Source organism: Citrus clementina, unplaced genomic scaffold (assembly GCF_000493195.1).
Source record: "Citrus clementina cultivar Clemenules unplaced genomic scaffold, Citrus_clementina_v1.0 scaffold_8, whole genome shotgun sequence".
Lineage (NCBI taxonomy): Eukaryota > Viridiplantae > Streptophyta > Magnoliopsida > Sapindales > Rutaceae > Citrus > Citrus x clementina.
The window spans coordinates 3,612,049-3,630,835 of record NW_006262022.1 but is presented as its reverse complement, the minus strand read 5'-3'; the positions used below and the strand labels follow the sequence as shown (position 1 = coordinate 3,630,835).

Genomic DNA, 18,787 nt, shown 5'->3' with positions numbered 1-18,787 from the left:
TGCATGATTTGCTGCTTTGAAATATGCACTACAGATTTAAAATTTAAACACATGAACTGCAATATAAAACACTAGTAAGCCAAGTCTCATTCATCTAATTGAATGTAAATGAGATGTGGTTATGTACTTCTATGGTCATATAATAATCCTAATTAACCAGCAAATTTTCCACCAAATTCAGATATTTAAATGGCGTGTGGACGGTCGCGATTAAAATAATCACAAAATTTGCAGGAATCCTAATTAATAAATGGTCCTTAGGTGGACTGTGTGTACCTTTTTAGGTATAAAAGAATAACCACAAAGAAACAAGGGTTACGGAATCAACAAAAGTGGATATTTTCTAATCTAACCACTAACCCAAAAGGCTAATTAGAAAATGGGGGGATTCCCTTTGAAATTGGGAATCAAAAGATCAAGCATTTCAAGAAAGAAAAAAAAGAAGAATCTTAAGGCAGATGGTGAACAAGAATTAAGTTAAAAAGAAATGGTAAAATACACGTGTTGGAATCCCAGTGAACAAAGCCTAACCCTAAAACATTCCAATTAGATGGCCCTTATTGCTTCAAAAAAACTTAAAATGATTCTTGACCTATCTCACTAGACAAGCCAAGCCCCAAAGTTTGCTTTATTAAGATTAAACTAGTTTCCTTCATTTGACTGCAATGTCACCTTTCCATTTAATATTATCTGTTGGATTACCTCAATTGACCCATTCAAGATACAATGATTTAGATGCTTACCCCATTAAATATATATATATATATATATAGGGTTGATTAGTCAGTTGGTAAAAGCGGAGGGCATTTTGGTAAAAAGGGAACAATAACTTTTGACATTTTTGTATTTACAACATGACATTTGTCAATCGGTAGCTTCATCCTCGAGAATCTTATGAAGCAAAAATAATAAAGAAATCAAATTTCCCTCTTTTTTTATAAATATATTAAAAAATGGGAAAAGGACATTAAAAAAAGAAAAGTTTGTACTCCGTGTACGATTAAAAAAAAAAAAAGATTCCGATTCATGAGTCGTCAAATTCGCTGCCTCGTTTGAGTTAAGTTCGATTTAAGCAATTTAGAAGAAAAGGAAAAAACACTGTTAAATTCTTAAAAAAACAAAATATTTATTTGCTATTTTTATAAAAGGAAACTTGTGAGATATTCCATACTAACCCTGAATACTTTTTACTGCGTTACATTTTTTAAATACTTTCAAATTAATCACAGTTTTGATTATTTATAAAAATATGAATATTAATTGATTCATTTGATATAATTTTTATTGATAATACATGGAAGAGATTTTGATGTGAACCAACAAATTAAAAGGGATAAATGAAATTTTACACTTACTTTGAATTTAATGTAATAAACTGGGAATGTGCTCCTATGATAACAACCGAATCCCTAGTATTTTTAAAAATTATGAAATGAGTATATAATTTGTAACTCACTTCATACAAGTCTTTGTCATTGAATTTTGTTGAAACTGTATTTGTATACTCGTAAAATATGTTAATCTATAGACTTATATATATTTTTGTCAAATAAACATTCATCCAAAAGTCAAACACTAGACATTATAAAGAGTCAATACTTATTGATAAATATCTTCTAACTAGATCACAAAAAAAAAAAAAAAAAACTAACTTATAAAATAATTTTTGCTAATTGATGAGTTGTACCATTAGAAGATCGAACTACAATATGTCGAATTTGAAAACAATCACGTGGATATCAAGCGAACTACTTTGTTAGAGTCGAACTCAATAATAAGTGGACAACAAACTTGAGTTAAACACAACCACCCAAAGCAAATTTAAGCACCATAATCTTAGTATAATCAATGCATGTTGATATAACTTATCTTATCAATCACGAGCTACTATAACTCCTGAACCTGCCAAATCACGAGCACCGTCCATAGTAGTATCAATGTTTTAACATGTAATATCCTGTAAAATAATTCAGATTTATAATAGTCAAACGCCGAATAGTTGATATTAAAAATAATATTATTACGTATTTGCAAGCAATTGAGCAAAAGTACAGGGTCAAGCATTTAATATTACTAAAGCGTGGGGACCTAAAACTAAACGGTGAGTTGGAGAGGAGCGAGTTGAAGAAAAAAAGGAAAGGAAATTCAGAGCAGCGGATGAAAAACGCGACGACGCGAGAGAGAGTAAATAGACCAAAAATCACAAAACACAGAATCTTCTGGGCGTTCCAAATTTCCTCTTCCCACTCTCTGCTCGTTTTCTTCTTTTATTCCTTTTTTTCTCTTTCTTTCTCTCTCTTTCTTTCTCTCCAAACAACCCAACAAAACAAAAAACAAAAAACAAAAAACGAAATACAAAATCACCTCTCTCTCTCTCTCTCAATCTCAATCTCAATCTCACCGCATACATACATCTATTCATCTGTACATCTATACATACACATACATATATGTGTGATATATTTCCTCTATATATACACAGAGATCTCCCCATTTCTTATTCTCTCCTATTTTCTTCCTCAGCTGCAGCATCCATTATCAGACAAACCTACATATACATACAATAGGAGAAACAAAATCAGATTTCTAAGGAAAGGGATAAGAGAAAAGTTTTGAGTTTTGAGTTTTGAGAAATGGGTTCGGTTCCGCCAGAACTGAGCTTGGATTTTAGACCTACAAATTTTGTGCCAAAAACGATCACTGATTTTCTCAGGGAAGTTTCTTTGATCGGTAATGTTTCTGAGAAACTTTCCAAGCTTGATTCCTTTCTCAAGGGATTAGAAGATGAATTGAGAAAGATCGATGCCTTTAAACGCGAGCTTCCTCTTTGCATGCTCCTCTTGAACGATGGTTCGTCTTTCAATTTTTTTTTCTTCTTTATTTCTAAACATCAAATCCTTAATCGGGTTGTTTTGAAAAATTGTTTTTGAGAGATGTGTTTTGGTTTGTTATGGTTTTGATTGGTTTTAGTTGTTGAAAAATTCATTTTTTATTTTTTATTTTTTTATAAAGTCAATTGAGCTTCTTCTGATACACCTGTGTTGTTTTTGTAGCAATTTTGGTATTGAAGGAGGAGTCAATGCAATGTGCTAGAGCATCAAAGAAAGTGCAACCAGTGTTGGAAGAATTTATTCCATTGAAGAATAACAACTCTGAAGATGATGATGAAGATGCGAGACCAATCAAAAAAGAAAAAGACTCTAGTAAAGATAACAAGAAAAATTGGATGAGCTCTGTTCAGCTCTGGAACACTGATTATAATCATCCAACTAATGATCCCATCTTTGATTCGAAGCAAAATCTTAATTTAAAAATTAAGGTACAAACCTAAAACGAAGTTAACAATATGAAAAACGCGAGAGTTTGAAAGAATTGATTTTGATGTTTTTCTGCTTTGGTTGTTTTTTTCATTTATGGCAGAGAAATGAAGAAGAGAATCCATTCCAGGCCTGTAAAAGTAGGGCTGGGGCAGTGGCTGGAGCTGGGGCTGGAGCAACGGCATTTCTGCCGTTTAAGACCTGTCCAGTTTTCCCAAGAAAGGATGACAAAGAGGAGTTGCCAGTTCATGGGTTGTCTCTTGTTACTCCTGGAATGAAGAATCCTAGAGAGGATACAGGTTCTACTGGTTCAAGAACCAGTTGTAGTAAATCAGTTTCCTCTTCGGCCCCTAATGTACAGTCAAATTTGAGGACTGGGCCACAGCCACCTCAGCAACAGACCAATAGGAAGCAGAGGAGGTGCTGGTCGCCAGAATTGCACCGCCGGTTTGTCAGTGCCTTGCAGCAACTTGGAGGCTCACAAGGTCAGTGATGAACTAAATTTCTAGGTTCAGATGATTTTTTGATTGTGATGTATGGTACTGTTGCTATGATCTTGTAGTTGAGTTGTTGGATTCGATTCCTTTAGGCCAGAGATTAAATTGGCAAATATTGGAAATTGTTTTCTGATTCAATGATGCTTCAAGTAGATTTATAGACCTGGCTAGAAGAAATTGTACAGCACAAATGAATCTTTACACCAAGCATGATTCTCAATGTTGTTGTATCTTTGGTTCCCTTGGCTTAAGTAGTTGTGATGGCTTTTAATCTTTGATTCATTTATCTTGAAGCATCTAATATTTGAGCATTTTGGTTGCAGTTGCCACTCCAAAGCAGATTAGAGAACTTATGCAAGTTGATGGCTTGACCAACGATGAAGTAAAGAGTCATTTGCAGGTGAGCTATTGTTCTTCCATCTTGTTCGATTATTGGGAAGAATGAGCGATGTCAAAGTCAACACCTTAAAAGCTTAAGTTAGGAACTGACTTCTATGAAGTTCCTTTCTAATTCCTATGCTCTTATTTGTAATGTATGAAATTTGAATTTTGTGGAGATTGACAAAAGATTTTTCTTGTCATTCTAGAAATACCGACTTCACACTCGTAGAACGTCACCTGCTGTTCCAGCTGCTCCTGCAAACCAATCAACAGTTGTTTTGGGGAGTTTGTGGATGTCTCAAGATCAGTATGGTGACTCCTCAAAGGCGAGCAGTTCCCAATCTGGTTCTCCTCAGGGCCCTCTCCAGTTAACTGGAAACACTGGAGGGACCTCTACTACTGGAGGTGATAGCATGGAGGATGATGAAGATGCAAAATCTGAGGGCTATAGCTGGAAAAGTCATATTCACAAACCTGGAAAAGAATGATGTATAGAGTTTATCCACCATGAATTTTGCAGATAAAAGTATACATGGGAGGAAGTTTTATGACTATATAACAATAATTATATACTATATATATATAAAGGAGAAGGATCTTGAGAGAAAGAGAGAGGCTGTGAAATTTTGCAGGATTAGCTTTCCTTGTGTATTGAATCTGAGTTTTATTTACTCTCGGAATTGGTATAAGGGTACTAAAATGCTCATGTTTTCGTGGAAGAAACTGAGACCATCTATTTCTATATCATAAAGCTTCTAGTTTCCTGTTTAATTTCCTTGTTTGCTTTGCTTTTAAAACTTCCAATTTTTCCCATGAATTTAAGGTTTTGACTTTTGAGTTTAATCTGTTTCCTTGGTGACAGATATTTCTGGAATTTTGGTAGAATTAGCCTGTCAACTTCCCATCTTTTTAACTTAGATAGCTTGGAACTTCATTTCTCTCCCCAGTCAGAGCTTGTTCATGGGTAAGGTCTGTTAAACACGATTACCAGTACTTCGTTATCAAGATGCCCTTTTTGGTTCTCAATAGCTTGACATTTTAGGCTAGAACCTGCAAAAAGATCTCATTGTTCTTCTTATCTTGCACTTAGACCTTGAATATTTCTTCTTCTGAGACTGAACAAGACCAAACTTCAGCTTTTACTTTTGAAAATTAGGAGACAATATCTTCACCCAATCTGCTTCATCTCTTTTGCAATTTTTTTTCCTTTTCTCCATCTTCTTTCAGTAATGATGCTGCATCCTACCTGTTCAAAATGTATCAGCATTTGAGTTCCTTCTGGCATACAATTATTTTTATGTTAAGATACAGAATAAGTTGTTACGGGAATGATTCTGTATGATCTGTATGTAATGCCACTATTGTATTTACCAAAATGATGAGTAGAAAGAAACATGCCATGAAGAAATTATTGTGTTTTTGTTGTACATGATAACAAGACAAGATCTAAAATTATCTTTTAGTGGGAGAGAATACATTGAAAGGGCCTTTAATTTAATGTGATCACTTATCATATTCTTTCTTAATCAAAATCTTAATGAGATTCTCTAGTTTTAATATCTTTTATTGATGGGTAGATGAGTAAGCTGTGGAGAATATTTTCCCATATTTAGACCAACAATTCCCGGTTTGCAAGTCTCAATTTGAGGGACTAAATGGGAAAAAGAACTCAGACCCAAATTGATTACGACGTTAGGCCTAACTGCAGTTTCTTACGGCTACATAGATGAAAGAACATGCTTTTGTCCATGGGGTTTTTGACAAAAGATAATTATTATTCAAACACACCCTAAAAGATTCCAAACCTTTATGTTTTAACATGTGTTTGTAATTTGGTTTTGGCTTTTTTAAAAGTACTTTTGGGCGTTTTCTCAATGTGTGGTGAATGTGGCCCAAGGCCCCTTGTCAAGAGATGTTAAACAAGCATGATTCCAAATGCATGATGAATCTATCAGTTTTCATGATTTTGAAGCAGCTGAGGCTGTGCTGGGTGCTGATCCCCAATAATTTGGTCTACAAACAGCTTCTTGATTGGTGAAGCTTGTTGAAGATCCCCAGATATTATCCTTTTACCTAACCTAACCCTAGTCATATCCCACTAAAATTTAAAGTACACACAAAAAACTGTAATGTTTATTTGGGTTCATGACAATCAAGTCACATTCACAGGCAAAATAATAGAGAGAATCTTATAGACAAGAAGATATCATGGAGGAGCCCACATTGATCGGTCCCCTTTAAATATGGCATTAAATTATTTTGTTTGTTTGGTGAGATGAAAAGAATTGTGATTTGTGAGTGAAAATGATGGGAGCCCTCATTAAATTTTCTTTCTAAATTGGGTTAACTTATATAATCTCTCAGGTTGAGTAAGCAATTAAAGATTCTTAAATGCAATAATTATTTGAGTTCTTTAATTGGGATGTGAGATTAGAGAATGGAATATATGCCAATTGTAGCAGCAGGCTGCAGCTAAGCACTTTGGCTGCAAATAAAATATGAACAAATGATCCCACAATCAGAACAATTCTTATCATAGTTCCTCCATACAGCAGACATAGAGTATGCCCACTTATTTATTAGTATATATTTAATCTTATGATTATAAAATTTTAAGTGGAGAGAACTACCAAAATGGGTAATTTTCAGCAGTATATTTGGCAAAAAGGGCAAGTAAAAACAAGCCAATTGCGATAATGCAAGAGCCAACATGATGATTTTAAACTATATTGTCTAAATTATTTAAATCATTTTTCACATTCAAGCTTTGTTTGGAGTTAGTACCTCTTGTGCCCAATCTGTCTTCTTGCACGTCTTGAATGATGTTTGGAAAATATGACTTTTCCTTTATAGAGTTAATATTTTGACAAAATAGAGAAAGTATAATATCATCTTAATTTTTAAATTAAAATTATAAGTATTTACCAAACATTTTACAATAATAATTTTAAAGCCACAAATGCTAGACAATAATAACGAATGATATTTTTCTTTTTTCTTTTAGGTTACCTTAGTTTGCTGACACCAAAGCATGTGTTCAAGGAATCAAGGCTCCTTTTTAACATAGGAACTTTGCATAAGTAAAATTTATATAGGTGATTCGCAGTTTATTAATAAAATTATTGAAGCAATTACATTTTAAACACACACTTTCATTTAATAAAAAAAAATGTACATGACTTTCAAAGTTCAAGAGAGCCCATATATAGAGAGAGTATCTTAATTCATGTTTAAGTAGTCTGAGTTTAAAGTTTATTAAGCGATTGAAGTGATTAAAAATATAAATTATATTATTATTATTATTATTATTATTATTATTATTATTATTAAATTTTTTTTTCCTTAGAAGTGAGGCTATGCCCAAAAAGGGACTAGTTTGCTTAAAATTGAAGAAGACAAAGTTGGGCCAGAAGCTATTAGCAGCCCTTTATTGTTTTTACAAAACCTCACTTTGTGTGCAATTACATTTAAGGATAAATATGAATCTAATTAAACACATTAATTTTCTTTCCTTGCAAATTACTTACCAGCATAATCAATCATTTTTTTTTTAATTTGTCACTTCCTATCTAACCAAAATTAAATTAAACAAATTTAAAATAATTTATTGTTCCTTTTCTATTTCTCACTGATTGAACATTTATGAACTTTAGATTGCTTTCAAGTTATTATTAAAAATATATGTAATTGACGTGAATGATTGACATTAAAAAACTTATTACCCAGAAATTTTTAAATGTTTGTGTACAGTAATAATAAGATTGCAAAAGAAAAAAAAAATAGATGCTACTTTAAATTTTAACAATAAAAAAATTAAGTTAAAAATAGAAGAGTGTTTTATTTTTAGACTTTTTTAAATTAAAGTAAGAATAACTGTAAAAAAAAAAAGTTTTATGAGGAGATTAAAGGGGTATCAATAGTCCAACTCAAAGTACTAATATTTTGGTTGGGCTTTAATGGGTAAATCTATAGTGGCAGCTTGACCCATCAAATTACTTCTTCAAAAGGTGCATGGACTAATGTCACATGATGAGTTTGTTGCATAGTAACTCTTACGACACTTAAACAACTTTTAGCACAATAGTTGTTAAGTAAGCCTATTGAACTTCTCAAGCTGACTAAGGAAGAATGCTTGGGAGAAAGCTAGAAAGAAGAAAAAGTAATATGGTTAAAGAGAATTTTATTACTCACAAGAGAGAATACAAGAAAGCTTGACAAGGATGCTTGAGTTGCTTAGTGTGTGGTGTGGTGTCGAGCAAAATGGTGGGTGTCATACCCTATTTTATAGAGTGGCTTGCCTAGGTCTAGAAAGCTTTTATGCCTTGTTGCTTAGCGCACTCCACCTTTGGCCGGTCTTTTACTTAGCGTACCTGTGCGCGCTAATTTAGCCTTCATTGGTGGCAAATTTGAGCGGCCCGTGACACTAAGGTGACATTTTTTTTTCATTTAAAGTCTGAATAGACCTAAAAATGTGGATTTGAATTATATATATATATATATGTGTGTGTGTGTGTGTGTGTGTGTGTATCTCTATGAAAATAAGCATTAAGTAGTTTGTTTTTTTAACTTCAAAAACTAAAAACATGAATTTTACATTTGTATCCTTATTAAATTTGTATACACGCATGCCACATCAAATAACATAAATACCATAATATTTTATCATATATAAGCAAAACCATGTTCAATAATTTTTTTATTATAAAATAGATTATATAATTACATAAAAAGCTTAAGAATAATACCTTTGATTATTGATAATGGGAGATTCAAGAACTTGATGAGAGAAGCAAAGTGAGGAGGGATTCCATTATGGTTAAGAAAAAAATAAAGTTGAGATTAGTGGTGGGTAAACATATATAGGTGTGTTTTGGGATAAATATAAAAAATAAATAATAAAATATGAACATGTTTTACAATTAAAATTAGTTGGCTAATTCAGATTTCTCTACTCAACAAGAAGTCAAAAATTAACTTATTTTATTAAGTTAAAATTATCTGAAAAGTCTCGTTAAGTTATAAAAACAAACACATATAAAAACTTAATTAATTAAGTCAATTAACTTTAAGTCATTCAATTAAAAAACAAACACTCTCTAAATGAATAACACTCACTAAATTAATTGAGTGTTATCCAAAAATTTGTATTTGACAGATTCTCTTTAGAATCCACTTTTGTTTCTTCTAGGGGTAGGCAAAACCCAAAGCAAAACCGAAAAATTTTGTTCGGTTTGGTTTTTCTTACTTTCGGTTCGATTTTTTAAAACTAAAAAACCAAATGTATAAATACTGAACCAAACCATTTTCGGATCAAGGGTAACAAAACCCGAACCGAATCAATAATATTGTTTGGACCTATATCCTTTATAAAATTTTAGTACGACACAATGTTTAGGAAATGTTTGCATACAAAAATTCTATTATGACCTCATACTTTTAGCAAACTTTGCAAAAGGGTCCTTGACCGAAAGTCAATAGGAAAAAATATCATTATGATCCCTAAAGTTTTGATAAAAACTATTATGACGCAGAAATTTATTTTATTTTATTTACATTTTGGTCTAAAAGTTTTGATATTAAAAAAGTGACAATAATTCTAAACATTCTTCATGTTAGTCCAAACTTCAATAATTCTAAACATTCTTCATTTTAGTCCAAACTTCTTGCAATTTTTTTTGGGCAAATACAAATTTGTAAATTATTTTATATATTTTTATTATACATTGATTATAGTAGGTCTTGTGTGCAACTTAAGCTGAACCGAAAAACCAATTTGTTAATCTGAACTGTTAAGCAAACCGTTATCGAAAAATAAAAAACTAATAATCAAATCGAAACTGAATGGAACCGAATTATTGGTTCTGCTTCGATTTTTATTTTCCTTAAAGACTAATTGATTTTTTTAAATTTCGGATCTGAACTAAACCGAAATCGAAAGTTTATCCCAAAATCAAACCGATACCCACCCCTACTTTCTTCTTCAAATTTTTGAATAGCACTCAGTTAGTTAGTATACCCTTTGATTGAAAAAAAAACAAAAACCGTTTGATTTTAATTTTTTTGAAGGAAAACTACTATTTAGGATATCTATTAAACTTGTTTCACAATGTTTGTTTAAATAAAAGATTTATTTAGTGCAAGAAAATCAGGAAAGATAAAAGCCCATCACTATTCACTTGCATGGTGGTTAACAATTCCCACTGAAACATATAATAGAATGACGAAATTACCCTCACGGGTCAAAACCTATTGGCAAAATACAAACCTTTAAAAAATTTTGGTCAAACCCACATGGAAGCAACGGTCAACTGTCTCCTTTATTGCCCATATTTGGGCGCCAAATGTGGATTCACTATGAAATTTTCAGTTACTAAACTTCAGGAGAGCAAGAGAGAGAAAAAAAAATTAAAAACAAAAAGAAAAATATTCAAAGCACACACAACAAAAACATAAGTCACAAAACACACAAAGAAAGCAAAAGGGAAAACGGGAAGAAAAAAAAAAAGAAAAAGGCACCAAACAAAACAAGAAACAAAAATACTAATGGCACAAGCACATGCTGAGAAGATTGAAGAAGACATTGTTAATAATCAAGAGAAAGAGATAATGAAAATCAACAACAACACAACATCAAATAATAATAATGGAAATATTAGTACCAGTAGCAGCAGTGCTAGTGCGCCTTTCAAATTCAATGTGCAGGCACCTGAATTTGTGCCAAGATCACATACTCAGATGCCTATTTCCGGGTACTACTATCCTTGTTTTCAGTACATTGGTGGTACGGCTACTGGGTCTGCTGATTGGATCTTTGTTGGCGATCAAGAACCTGTGTATGTGATCTCAAGCCCTAGCGTCGCAATGCCCAGTAATACCTCCAAGAATGTCCTCACTGATGATCTTAGGGCAAAGATCATCAAACAGGTTAGCCCCTTTTGATATTAAATTTTATGTTTTTGTCGATGGTAGTTAGCTTAACCGGTAAGGTCTCTTGGTCTGGTACAAATGGTCTATGTTTCAAACCCTGCTCACGGTAGCGAGAGAACTGAATTGCCATTAGATTTTATACATCAAGATATGTATATAAACGTTGATAATGTTAGAATTGGCCGCGTTCATGCTCTAGCTCTATCTGATCATATTAGATTCATAGAAAGCTATGGATTAATTCTTATTCTTTTGATACTCGAGAGTGGTATTAATGTGTGAAAATTTGAATCTTGTTAGATATATGTACTTTTGTACATATGTTGTTCCAACAACTAGTTGGGCATATTTGATGAAATTCTAAATTCTAACAATCGAGGCAATCTCTTCATCTCAGTGTGTATAATTTTTTTCAGAGCATATTAGGAAAATTTAGTACATTCGTATGGTTCTGATCTGTTACATTGTGTACAAAAAACAGGTGGAATATCAGTTCAGTGACATGAGTCTTCTTGCAAATGAAACTTTGTCAAAGCATATGAATAAAGATCCCGAAGGTTTTGGTAAGGATAATAATATTATATTTTAGGTTGTTGTTTCTTATAATTCCAATTGAAATTATATTGATTCATTATATTTTACCCTGCAATAGTCCCCTTATCTGTTATCGGTTCCATGAAGAAAATTAAGTCTCTTGTTGGTAGCAACCATTTGCTTGCTCAAGCACTCCGGTCCTCTTCAAAGCTTGTAAGTCCTTTATTTTGGGGGGTTAATTTTCACAATCCATTGCTTAATTTTATCTCAGTTCATTCTATAAATATGCACGCCCTTATTCTTTCGAACTGCCTTGAAAGATTGTAAGCAATGATGGCAAGAAGGTTAGGCGTAAACACCCTTTCACTGATAAAGAAAGAGAGGAATTACAGGTAAATAAATTGGAACCTTTCTCATTACATTGTTGATCCTCAAGTACTTTTTGAAAATTTATTTGGTGGTAATACGATTTTTATCTGCCTTGTAGTCTTGCACTGTTGTAGCAGAGAATTTACCTGAGGATCACTCTCATCAAAACTTGGAGAAAATATTTGGTGTAGTGGGAAGGTTTGGATTTATACCTTCTTATCAATTTCTCTTCCTAGTATTTGACATGTCAAGATTGTTGTTGTTGAAACAGTTACATTTTTCTTTTTTAATCACCAACAGTGTGAAAACTATCCGAATATGCCATCCGCCTGAATCTAATTCATCTCGTGCTAAGAGTGATTTCTTTGTGAGCAACAAGGTATGGTGAATGGATTAAATTGCTTAAGCATGAATATCACTGCAGATAGTCTTTTATTGTAATCTCATTGTTTCCTGTTTCTTAAGCTGCATGCACTTGTGGAGTATGAGAGTACTGATATCGCTGAGAAAGCGGTATGTTAAAGCTAAGATCCTTCGATGTATGTAGCTTGTTTCTATTTCATATTCCTTCATATTAATGCAGCATTGCTGAGAGTTTGATTCATGACCACCAGGTTGAAAAGTTAAATGATGAAAGAAACTGGAGGAAAGGGCTTCGAGTAAGGGTGCTGCTCAGATGCTCGGTATGTGGAAGCATGTTCTTTTCATTTCTTTTATGTTTGTGCCAATGCTCTATAGAATTCGAGAGCTTCCATTGTAAAACTGTGCAGCCAAAATCTGTTCTCAAGACCAAGAAGTCAGAATTTGAAGGCATTTTAGATGATGAGGAGGCTGATGCCTCTGAAGATTCCTCTCACCCAAACAACCAAGAATCAGTTGCTGAGAATAACAATGTAAGCATCATTAACATAAAATGAGCATGTGATGATCATGTACAGAGGCATTGTTGCTACATTATATAGCACATTAGTTTTAAAGAATATAAAAAAGAAATTGTGACAATTCTACATTGTTTTGTTAGGTTGAAGAAAACTCAGGGGGTTCAAAGAAGGGATGGGCTAGAGGCCGCGGGAAGGGGCGTGGACGTGCTCAAAGCCACAACAGCCGCAGCCTGCTTACGCCACCTCCTCAATCAAGCAATGCAACTCAGAATGAAGCATCCGCCAAGCAAACGTTCAAAGGTCCACGAATGCCAGACGGTACCAGGGGCTTCACCATGGGACGCGGCAAGCCATTGAGCTCCCCAGTACCACCCAGTTCACCTTGAATTAAATTTCGTTTTAATTTTCACCTTTTTTTTCCCCCTGCAGGAATATAAGAATGAATGGTGCTCTAGCTAGAATGGTGCTCTAGCTAAATGTATTTCTTCTTTTGCTTTCACTGAATTAGTTACCCAGATAATGGCACTGCATTTCCTGAAAGCAGGAAATGATCAGTTAACTAGGCAATAATATGTAGACTGCTCTATAATTTTACATAATTTAGTGATGGATTATATTGATATGTTGTTATAGCTCTCAAGTTGTGTAGTTATGGCTCCTTTTGCTTTAGCTTTGTTGCACTCATAGTGGATATTTGTTCTTTTCTTTTTTTCCCCCCTAGTACACCATTCAGGTTTTTTCCCTAAGTGTGTGTAACAGTAATTTAATAACTAATATCTGTCATTTCGAATTATTTAAAGAACCACAGATGGCTTTCGTGTAATTATTGTATATACTGTATGCTAAGAAAAAATAAATGCATGAGAAAATTGAAATGATGCAGAGTTAATGTCAAAATCCTCAGTTTCTTCTCAATATGTTAAGGTGAGATAATAAAGGAAGCAACATAAAGAAAAAACCTTTATTGGAGCTTGAAGGACCGAACCAAAACCAATGGCAGCAGCTTCACAAACGTTTCTTGATATGTAAAAAGCAATACATAATACGGATCCACTTGAAAATCAAAATAAATTACTTTCTAGCGTCTCAACAATTTCTCCTAGGCCCTAGCAAAATCAAAATGAATCCATGATCACGAGCTTTAACGGGTTCATGTAATCTTTGCATTAGTCACCGTGTAATAAGCCATTTGCAGAGAATTTTTCACTACCAACACAAACTTAAATTAAAATTAATCTTTAACTGAGAATATCATCTGGCCTATTAGCTCAGTTGGTTAGAGCGTCGTGCTAATAACGCGAAGGTCGCAGGTTCGAGACCTGCATGGGCCAAGATTTTAATGTTTTCGTTTTGTTTTCATGCTTTGCTTTTGTCAGATTGTTCATGATGCTGCATGTTCCTGGTTTTAAACACGATTTTGAAGATTAGACAAAGAGAGAGTGCCGCTGATGGAACGCATGCCAAAATATCTGGGCATGTAACTGAGGTATGTGTGGAGACTTTTGCTAGTTTAATCCACTAACGCATGATATTTTATTATTGCGGTAGAAATGATTATGTTACCTCCTAATTCCATCTTTTATCTGAAACTTTATGCGCTACATTTTGGAAATTATGTGGGTGAAGGTTTGATATTACATGCAATTACTCACTTCCCATCAATTGAGTGCAAGACTTTAGTAGCCAATTAATCTTCCTGTCGTTTGAAATAATTTCTCGGAAACAGGTCAGGATAAGGCTTAATGCTTAATATTTTAGCTCTTTGAAGGAATCATCTCAGAATTTTTCCATGGGATTAAACTAGGTAGCAATCATGTTGAAGTAGTGCAGCCTGCCTTTCTCATTATTATCTCTGCACTTTACTAAAAGCGCAATTAGATTACATAACACCAAGTGCTTATACATGTATCTTTTAGTAGCCTGCCTTAAAGGGACACCTGTATTTCCACTGGTTAGAATTTGATGCAATTGGCAAAGTGTATATATATATATGGTGCATTATCTTTTTGGAGTTGACTAGCTTAGTAAAGTCAGTGGCATGTCCCTCTGATGTGAGATGCTACTCATGTTTTAGGTTGTTCAATCGTATGTATGAATATGTTTTGAATACTGTTAATTCATCTTCTTCTCAAAAGAAGCTCAAATATTTTAAGTGCACTACAGTGAGGGTGGCTTACAAATTAAACGGTGACAATTTGGATTTTACCAAGGTTCTTTGTAAAGTGTCGCTTAAATTATATAGGAATTCTTGAAGTTGAAATAAGAAATCAATTAGAAAATCACATAGTTATTATCTTATTAAGAAACCTCTCCTGATAGATAACCCTCTGTGTTGTCACAATCCAATTGAGACTGCAGTGCAAATGTTGGAAGAAGATTGAATCTTGACTTAAATATATTGATATGTATACGAGTCAACATCATAAAATACAATATCTAGCCTGGTACTATCATCTAGCTAGTCTGCAAACTTAGATGTGTACCTTGCATTAATCTAATTTAGTTAATTATTTTTATGCAATTGACTTGATGAATTGGTTCAATCCTAGAGCTTTAGAGTGGAGAGTACAAGTTTCAATAGCTGGATATTACCACGTTATACAAAAGAGTACACATGGGTAGCTAGCTTGAAAGTAGATGTTCTGCATTCAGTGAAATACGGGTCCAGTTTCAAGAAGCTCTCATGCATTTTCGCTCTACGATGAAGCCGTAGTTTTGAAATAAGCTTGTTCAACTCCGAAGTAGTGATTTTTCACATGAAGTGTTTTTCGAGAATAACGTCCACCAGTTCATAAATGATGGTCCCTATAATAGTACTTTTTTAATAACTTATGTTTAAAGTTTGTGATCTATTTATGTAAGAGAGGTATGTGGAGGTGATGTCATTAAAGAGAAAAGAAAAAAAAAGTGGTAAAATTTTTCATAGCCGAGACAATTAGGTTCAAACAATCATAGTGGCATGGCCACTATCCAGATTTAACCAATGAAAATGGTTCGACCTCCATTGTTTTTTGTATATAAATTAACCAAGAATTGGTGTTCATCAGCAGGTCACCAGAACTACTTTCTGTTCACTAGCACAAGCATTAGCTAATATGGGTCACATTATTTTCTCAAGCTGCACTATTCCCTTCTTTTTCATCCTGTGTTTGTTTCCCTTTGTTTCCTCTTTTCCTTACAGCCAGTTTGATGGATCGTGCCCATACTTGCCAATGATTGTTAGGAATGGTGTTTGGGATGCTTTTAGGAAAGATAACAGAATAGCTGCATCCCTTCTCCGGTTGCACTTTCATGATTGTTTCATTATTGTAACTATATACTCTCAAACTTATTATTTCTTCTTAGCATTATCCTCAAAACCAATTCGGAATTTTATAAGATAGCCTACAAAATAATATTTTTTTAGTTGCTAGGGTGTTTACTGATGATCAGGTTTGTGGAAAGACTGAAGAAACCTGAAGTGCTGCCAAAACTATGTTTTGTTAAGAGTGAAAGTGATGTTATTAGACATGCTATGTTTAGTACTTTTTAGATTTTGTTTTTCTTTCAGCCTGGGACCCATTAGTTTAGAAGAATTTCCTATTATACACATAACATGGAAATTTTGAGTCAGTTTTTATATTATCTGCAATGTTCATGATTTAGCACAAACAACATCTAATACTAAAAATGCTAAAGTGGTTCAATGAATGTTAAAAGGAAGAAGTAAGATTAGAGTTATCGCAGTTTTGTTTTTGAATTTACTTCCAAGCAGTACAGTTTGAGTTCAAAGTTGTACTCTTTTGGTACACAGGGTTGTGATGCCTCAATTCTTCTGGATGACACGAATGATTTCAAGGGGGAGAAAAATGCTCTGCCAAATCGCAATTCTGCTCGAGGATACGAAGTCATTGACAGTATAAAAGCAGATGTTGAAAAAGCTTGCCCATTAACTATTTCTTGTGCTGATATTTTGGCTCTTGCAGCCAGAGAGGCTGTTGTACTGGTAATTAAACATATTCATAACTTAAAATCTATTTAACTGTTGTCTCAGGACTCGAGCCAAAATGAACTCTTTCTTCAACTGATTTTTCCATCAAATCCTAATATTCTGGTTTAGTCAGGAGGGCCCTACTGGCAAGTTCAATTAGGCCGTAGAGATGGATTAACAGCAAGTGAGTCCGCAGCTAATGCACAGTTGCCATCACCTTTTGAGCCTCTGGATAACATTGTTGCCAAGTTCTTAGCAAAGGGCCTTGACATCAAGGATGTTGTAGTCCTCTCAGGTTTTGATTCTTCTGCTTTCTTTTTCATTTTAGTTGTTATTGTTTTAAAATCTCATGATTTCTAGATAAAAAGTCGATTCAAGAAAGAATTGTGCTTCATTGGCATTCCATCTGAAATGAGTGATCATTCCTTGCATTTGAAAGCATAAAGGTTCTTACACTGGTCGAGCCATTTAAGAGGAAGCATGAGTAAGAGAACATAAATGATACTAAAGAGTCCTAATTTAAACTTAGCTTATTTATTTGAAAATCTTTTGTTTTGGCCCTCTCAATTTACAGGATTTGTAGTTTCTTCATTTGGCCCCACTAAACCAAAATTCTATTTCACCCCCTGCATAATATTCATCTCAATGACTAGGTGATGTCTCAAATACAAATAATTAACATAAACCTTTGGCTACTTGGTTCTTTTTACAGGAGCACACACCATAGGTTTTGCTCAATGCATCACCTTCAAGAACAGACTCTTCAACTACAAAGGGTCTGGCCAGCCAGACCCTGCGCTCGATTCTTCTGCACTGCCGGATTTGAAAACCATATGTCCAAACCAGGATTCGTCAAACAGCAACCTTGCTCCTCTTGACTCCCCAAGTGCATACAGATTTGACAATGTGTACTACACTAACCTCGTTAGAAGGACAGGCCTTCTCGAATCCGATCAAGCATTAATGGGGGATCCTAGGACTGCTGCATTGGTTAAGGCTTATAGCATGAACCCATATCTGTTCTACAATGATTTTGCTACATCAATGGTGAAGATGAGTAATATTGGGATACTCGCTGGGAAAGATGGGCAAATCAGGAAGTCCTGTAGGTTTGTTAACTAAACTGGTGTCTATAATGTTAGTCTTTATGTAATTTAATTATGTATCAAATTAGGCCATCAACATAAAAATAATCTGGCCTAATTACATATCTGTGAGAATCAAAATGTCTGTATAGTCTGTTTATATTTGAAGATTGCTGCTGCCATTTGACCACTTGCTTTGCTCATAAATTTCAATCCTGTGTGATATTTACTCTCACTCAATGACAACGTGAGGACCCTTGATGGGTACTGCTATTTTTATCCGTGCACATTTAAAGGTATAATGCAGAAATGAGACCCCGAACCCCTACAAGTATCACTCGGTACAGGTCGAGTATTTGCCACTGGGGGGAAAAAAAGGCACCTAATCTGGGAAGTCCTGCACTTTCAATCGAATGGTAAGAATTTAGTAGCGAACTAATCTTCCTGTCGTCAGAAATAATTTCATGGAAACAGATCAAGATAAGGCTTAATACTTGATTAGTTGATTTTTAAGCCTTCAAAGGAATAATCTCAGAATTTTCCCTGGGAGTAAAGACAGCCGATATATGATGTTACCAGAACAATATACTGAAGAATTGAACCAATTACTAAACAAGGTGGTGACCATATTGAACCAATCACATTACATTAGCTAATACGAAGAGTGATGCATGATGTATCTTTTGGTAGCTTGCCTTAGAAGGGACACTTGTATTCCCACTGGTTATAATAGGTTGATGCAAGTGGTAATGTGTTTGTTGCTTCTTAATTGCCTTCAATTGCTGCAAACTGTTTACTGCTTCTTCTAAACTCCATTCACTGCTGC

The 18,787-nt window shown here is 34.0% G+C and overlaps 3 protein-coding genes and 1 non-coding gene across 4 annotated transcripts; all 4 read left to right on the top strand.

The window, feature by feature from the left end:
* Window positions 1–2,310: 2,310 nt before the first annotated feature.
* LOC18035441 (transcription factor HHO2) lies at window positions 2,311–4,966 on the top strand. The gene is made up of 5 exons (XM_006423011.2): window positions 2,311–2,850; window positions 3,054–3,319; window positions 3,421–3,802; window positions 4,138–4,214; window positions 4,402–4,966. Exons 1-5 carry the CDS (start codon window positions 2,634–2,636, stop codon window positions 4,681–4,683), a joined length of 1,224 nt encoding a protein of 407 aa, XP_006423074.1. The 5' UTR covers window positions 2,311–2,633; the 3' UTR covers window positions 4,684–4,966.
* A 5,718-nt stretch (window positions 4,967–10,684) lies between these two features.
* On the top strand, window positions 10,685–13,493 carry LOC18034788 (la-related protein 6C). The gene is made up of 10 exons (XM_006423009.2): window positions 10,685–11,119; window positions 11,604–11,685; window positions 11,775–11,869; window positions 11,977–12,048; window positions 12,144–12,223; window positions 12,326–12,404; window positions 12,491–12,538; window positions 12,640–12,708; window positions 12,796–12,918; window positions 13,047–13,493. Exons 1-10 carry the CDS (start codon window positions 10,739–10,741, stop codon window positions 13,290–13,292), a joined length of 1,275 nt encoding a protein of 424 aa, XP_006423072.1. The 5' UTR covers window positions 10,685–10,738; the 3' UTR covers window positions 13,293–13,493.
* A 670-nt stretch (window positions 13,494–14,163) lies between these two features.
* TRNAI-AAU lies at window positions 14,164–14,237 on the top strand. Its single transcript has one exon. It is a non-coding gene; the product is annotated as a tRNA-Ile (tRNA).
* A 1,764-nt stretch (window positions 14,238–16,001) lies between these two features.
* Window positions 16,002–17,998, top strand: LOC112096244 (peroxidase 10-like). Its single transcript, XM_024179565.1, has 4 exons — window positions 16,002–16,214; window positions 16,700–16,891; window positions 17,006–17,171; window positions 17,589–17,998. Exons 1-4 carry the CDS (start codon window positions 16,002–16,004, stop codon window positions 17,996–17,998), a joined length of 981 nt encoding a protein of 326 aa, XP_024035333.1.
* The last annotated feature ends 789 nt before the right edge of the window (window positions 17,999–18,787 follow it).

Coding starts and splice junctions, on each gene's coding strand:
- LOC18035441 (XM_006423011.2), top strand. CDS start 2,634: ATGGGTTCGGTTCCGCCAGAACTGAGCTTGGATTTTAGACCTACAAAT. Junction 3,803..4,137: donor GCAACTTGGAGGCTCACAAG/GTCAGTGATGAA, acceptor TTTTGGTTGCAG/TTGCCACTCCAAAGCAGATT. Junction 4,215..4,401: donor AAGTAAAGAGTCATTTGCAG/GTGAGCTATTGT, acceptor TTGTCATTCTAG/AAATACCGACTTCACACTCG.
- LOC18034788 (XM_006423009.2), top strand. CDS start 10,739: ATGGCACAAGCACATGCTGAGAAGATTGAAGAAGACATTGTTAATAAT. Junction 12,224..12,325: donor ATATTTGGTGTAGTGGGAAG/GTTTGGATTTAT, acceptor AATCACCAACAG/TGTGAAAACTATCCGAATAT. Junction 12,709..12,795: donor GGGTGCTGCTCAGATGCTCG/GTATGTGGAAGC, acceptor AAAACTGTGCAG/CCAAAATCTGTTCTCAAGAC.
- LOC112096244 (XM_024179565.1), top strand. CDS start 16,002: ATGGGTCACATTATTTTCTCAAGCTGCACTATTCCCTTCTTTTTCATC. Junction 16,892..17,005: donor CCAGAGAGGCTGTTGTACTG/GTAATTAAACAT, acceptor ATTCTGGTTTAG/TCAGGAGGGCCCTACTGGCA. Junction 17,172..17,588: donor GGATGTTGTAGTCCTCTCAG/GTTTTGATTCTT, acceptor TTCTTTTTACAG/GAGCACACACCATAGGTTTT.